The following is a 4,489-nucleotide window of genomic DNA, read 5'->3' on the forward strand; positions in this document are numbered from 1 at the left end:
TAGCTGATTCGGCGCGTTCTTCAGGTGGCCTTGCGACAGATCGTGCTTAATTACCAGCAGCTATGGCTTCTGTAAGCGCGCTCGCTAGGCGCTCCCCATCTGCGAAGACGAGCTGGATCCAGCGTATGATCGAGCCGATCCACGCGAAAAGATCTGTCTCATGTAGAGCGCCCGCTTTATGGCGCGGTCACCCAACTCCGCGGACCGCGCGATTACGTGTAACCAACCCCTGTTTGGGATCGGCAACACCACTCGGAGAGGGATCGCCACTCATCTGGTGCTCCATGACACGTAGTGCGCATGAAACGAGGTGTACAATCACTATGAACCTGCCTTGGTTCTATCTATCGCAAGAATGTCCCGGCTCGGCGGCACAGCAAGTTGTGGCAGACGTATATTGGAACCTCGGTCTATGAGCCCCTGTTTTTGTGAGCCACTCAGCCCTAGGCCTTTAGTTTCTTCAACGTTGTTACCCGTTTAGGACATTCTATGACACATCTCATTTTCAGAAGCATCCGTCTGGTGAGCCATATCTGAATGCAGGCACAGTCGTAGAATATTCAATAACGGCTAAATTTACAAACAGAAATGGGCTATGCCTAAATATGAGGCAGGACTCTACTTAGCATCGTAAATTCAACTCGACGGTGGGATCTATCTGTGTTTTAAATCGCTACTGGATAACGAAAATTGGATGAGCAGGTAGCACGCCGATGTCGATAATTCCTCTTGCACCGCAGGCCGTGTCCGCTTATTTCCCCATGTGGCACTCTCAAACACCCATGGGGCCGGATGGGGCCCCGCAATTTCGAGATTTTCCGTCATTTCGAAATAAAATGCCCCGGCTCATCTTCTCGATCGCACTCGATGGCCAAGCCCCGCATGGTCTCAAGTCCAGGTCGCGCGTTCCTGAGTGCGCAGTGGCGGGGATGTATTTAAGAGAAGGGTCATCGCCCTGGGACCGCTCTTTGCGTGCCTAGTCCCTTCCCGAAACGATGTCACAAAGCGACTCTTACCACGCCAATGCCGACTACACGAAGGAGGATGTCAGCCATATCGAGGGGACGACTGACCACTCGGATAAGTTGTCGTCCAACCCCGGGGCGGGCTATGTCCAACCCACTCAGGCGGAGCAGACTGGCTGGTTCGGTAGGATGAAGTGAGCATGACGCTGATGCCTAGCTCTCGAAACACCTCACTGATGGACAGTATAGGGGCTACTTCCAAGAGCCCGCCATTCCACCCGGGGAGTTCATCACTAGGTATCCGAACAGATGGTCCAGGTTCCGGTACGCTCTCAAGAAAAATCTTGAGTTGAACGTCGCTAACTATAGCACATACAGTGAGGTCATCCGCGAGCCCGCAGCAGAATTTCTTGGTACTATGACACTCATCGTGCTTGGATGCGGAAATAACTGCCAGGTTACACTGAGTCAAAACACTGCCATTTCTTCGGCCCCTAAGGGTGTAGGTCCTAGATGTTTGCTTCGCTACCATCTACTCATCCGTCCATGTAGGCTTACATCTCAACGACTATGGGTTGGGCTGCAGGTACATCTCATCCTGTGCGCTGCCGCCTGTCATGCAGCTAATGACCTGCGCTCATAGCCACCGCGTGTGGTGTCTGGGTTTCTGGTGGTATCTCCGGTGGACACATCAATCCGGCAGTTACCATAGCCTTTGCCACCATGCGTGACTTCCCCTGGCGCAAAGTCCCAATCTTCGTCTTTTCTCAGGTGCTCGGTGCATTCTGTGGTGCGGCGTTCGTGTACGGCAATTACCTTGGGGCCATCGATATTCAGGAAGGCGGTGGCAATATTCGTACGACACCAGGAACCGCTGGTCTATTTGCCACTTACGCTGTGGGTTTTACACGTCGTTCTTTGTGGAGCGTGAACGCTGACATGGCTGTCAGCTCCCCTATATGACAAATATCCGGTGCTTCCTGAACGAATTCCTGGCCACTGCCATCTTGCTCATTATCGTCTGTGCGGTTACGGATACTAATGGTGGCGCTCCCCCACCGGGGCTTGTTCCTCTCGTCCTGTTCTGCACCATCATCGCTATCGGATCAGGTCTCGGTATGCAAACGGGTGAGTTGATTGGTTTACTGACAGCTTAGCGCACGTAGCCTGACATTGTTCGCAGGTTATGCCATCAATCCCGCGCGTGACTTTGGTCCGAGGACATTTACGGCCATGGCGGGTTACGGGCGGGCAGGTCAGTCCCTAATTAATGTTTATTCACCGGCCCGCTCAGACTGATGATGTCGGCGTTCGCACAGTGTACAACTTTAGGAACCAGTACTGGTTATGGTGCCCCGTTATAGGTCCCATCTGCGGTGCCGTAGGTGTGTCTTTTCGTCATCTCCTTCTCATCATGCCCTAACGAGGGCTGTTAGTCGGAGTCTTCATATACGACTTGCTGTGCTACCTTGGCAAAGAATCCGTCCTCAACAGACCGTGAGTGCTTCCTGTTCCTCTTTTTACTCAAGCGCGACCTTATATGTACCACAGGGACAAGCGCGCCAGACGTGTCCATGCCCATGCTGAGGCCGCAGAAAGGACCAAACCAGGCATCACCGGTCCCGAGCTCGTCTGAAGCCGCCTTAGCACGAGGGCATCCAGAAAAGAGGTGGGGTGCGATGAGTTTCATTGGGTTCCATGCGATGCATACTACTCTTATTTCGTATATATTCCCGTATTTGCACGAAAATGAGACATACACGCTTTGCCCCTGCGACGCCACAGCCTGAGTGACCTATCTAATCTCCTAAGATTGGCAAGCGGAGACTTCCGAGATAACGGATCAGATCATCAAGCTACCACAAAGTTGGTAGACGCCTATGGCGCTAAAGAGGCGGGATTGTGCAGCAGCATGGACGGCGATAGCGGAGAAACGTGCGTATTAAACAACATAATTCAAGTACAAGTCTAGTATCCAGGAAAGCTGCCTGCGTTTTATGCCCAGTCGTTAACACGGGACGTCTTCGGGCAGCCAGGAGTGGGGGGACTGGAAAATTTAGTCTCAACAAATACCTTCATGACGCCAGATTCGCGTTTATCAAAGGCCTTGTACAGAGCGGGGAAGTCTTCGATTGGAACACGATGGGAAATCATGCTGCAGGCAGACGCTGGTTAGGCGGTGTACACTCATGCAAGCGAGCAGCAAAACTTACAAGGTGGGATCAAATTTTCCCGTCATGATATAATCCTCGAGGATCTCTTTCCACCATTTGTGCACGGGAGCCTGACCATTGCCGATAAGGCGCACGCCTTTCTCCATAAGCGCGCCAACGTTGACATGGTTCGCGTATCCAGAGTACGCGGCGATGAGACCGCAGCGGCCGCCCTTCTTCACGCTCATGATCATCTCGTTGATGATTTCGGGAACATCCGTCTCGAGCATGAGCGTCTTCTCGACCTTATGCAGCAGACTCTTTGGCTGGTGGAAAGTACCGCAGTCGAGCGCAACGTCGAGACCGCCGGGGCAAATTTCCTGGAGGCGCTTGACAATGTCGGTGTGCTTGGAGAAGTCGAGCGGCTCGACACCACTCTCCTTCTCGGCAAATGCAAGACGCTCGGGAACGCGGTCAATACCGATGACACGCGTGGCACCTTTGAGCTTGGCCCATTTGGCTACACATTGGCCGATGGGACCAAGACCCTGAACACGAAGTTAATGACCTTGAGATTGACTGTTCATTTCTTTGCTTACCCAGACTCCAACGGTGTCGCCTTCATTAATGCCAGTATCCATGACGCAGTGATAGCTCGTGGAAAGCACGTCCGATAGGTACAAGGCTTGTTCATCGGAGATGCCTTCAGGAATAGGCAGCAAATTGACATTGCCTTTTGGGACGCGAACGTATTCAGCTTGACCACCGGCGAATCCGCCGGTGAAATGCGAATAACCGAAGAAGCCTGCATCACGGTGTCCGTACATGGCGTTCTGGAGAGTCGACGGGTTTGTGCGATCGCAGAATGAAGAGAGCTTCTGCTTGCAGTACTCGCATTCGCCGCAGGCAATCTGGAATGATGCGACGACACGGTCGCCAACCTTGAGGTTGGTGACGTTCGGTCCGACCTTGTCGACGACGCCCATAAATTCTGGACGGCTCCGTCAAAACATGGCTCTTACGAACCGTACCAAACAGTACGCACCGTGTCCTAAGATGTCACCCTTCTGCAAAGAGGCAATCTCCCCGTGATATAGGTGCAGATCAGAGCCGCAGATCGTGGTACCAGTAACTTTAAGGATGACATCGTCAGGTTCAGTGATGTCGGGAATTGGGGCGTCGATGAGGCGGACGTCTTGGCTACCGAACCAAGCGAGAGCCTTCATAGTCTTCCCAGGGACGGCCTTGAACTCGGGATGCACCTCCGTTGGGATGGCGCCCATGGTCTGCTAACCGGTCAGCTTGATCACTCGCGAAGGTAAGAGCTTGGAGGGTGCTCACGTTCTGAATGGCATTCGACGCAGCTTGCAT

General features: G+C 53.1%; 2 protein-coding genes across 2 annotated transcripts; one reads left to right on the plus strand and one right to left on the minus strand.

The window, feature by feature from the left end:
• Positions 1-765: 765 nt before the first annotated feature.
• Positions 766-2,702, plus strand: PHACADRAFT_207265 (uncharacterized protein). Its single transcript, XM_007393695.1, has 10 exons — positions 766-1,159; positions 1,215-1,289; positions 1,344-1,467; positions 1,518-1,551; positions 1,609-1,862; positions 1,916-2,093; positions 2,149-2,220; positions 2,285-2,350; positions 2,402-2,462; positions 2,517-2,702. The coding sequence occupies exons 1-10, from the start codon at positions 996-998 to the stop codon at positions 2,599-2,601; spliced, it is 1,113 nt and encodes a 370-aa protein (XP_007393757.1). The 5' UTR covers positions 766-995; the 3' UTR covers positions 2,602-2,702.
• Positions 2,703-2,790: 88 nt separating this feature from the next.
• On the minus strand, positions 2,791-4,489 carry PHACADRAFT_140388 (uncharacterized protein; the record flags this gene model as incomplete). Its single annotated transcript, XM_007393696.1, has 5 exons — positions 2,791-3,120; positions 3,179-3,666; positions 3,718-4,109; positions 4,164-4,404; positions 4,460-4,489. The coding sequence occupies 5 exons, from the start codon at positions 4,487-4,489 to the stop codon at positions 2,961-2,963; spliced, it is 1,311 nt and encodes a 436-aa protein (XP_007393758.1). The 3' UTR covers positions 2,791-2,960.

The sequence above is a fragment of the Phanerochaete carnosa genome, assembly GCF_000300595.1.
Source record: "Phanerochaete carnosa HHB-10118-sp unplaced genomic scaffold PHACAscaffold_3, whole genome shotgun sequence".
In the NCBI taxonomy this organism is placed as follows: domain Eukaryota; kingdom Fungi; phylum Basidiomycota; class Agaricomycetes; order Polyporales; family Phanerochaetaceae; genus Phanerochaete; species Phanerochaete carnosa.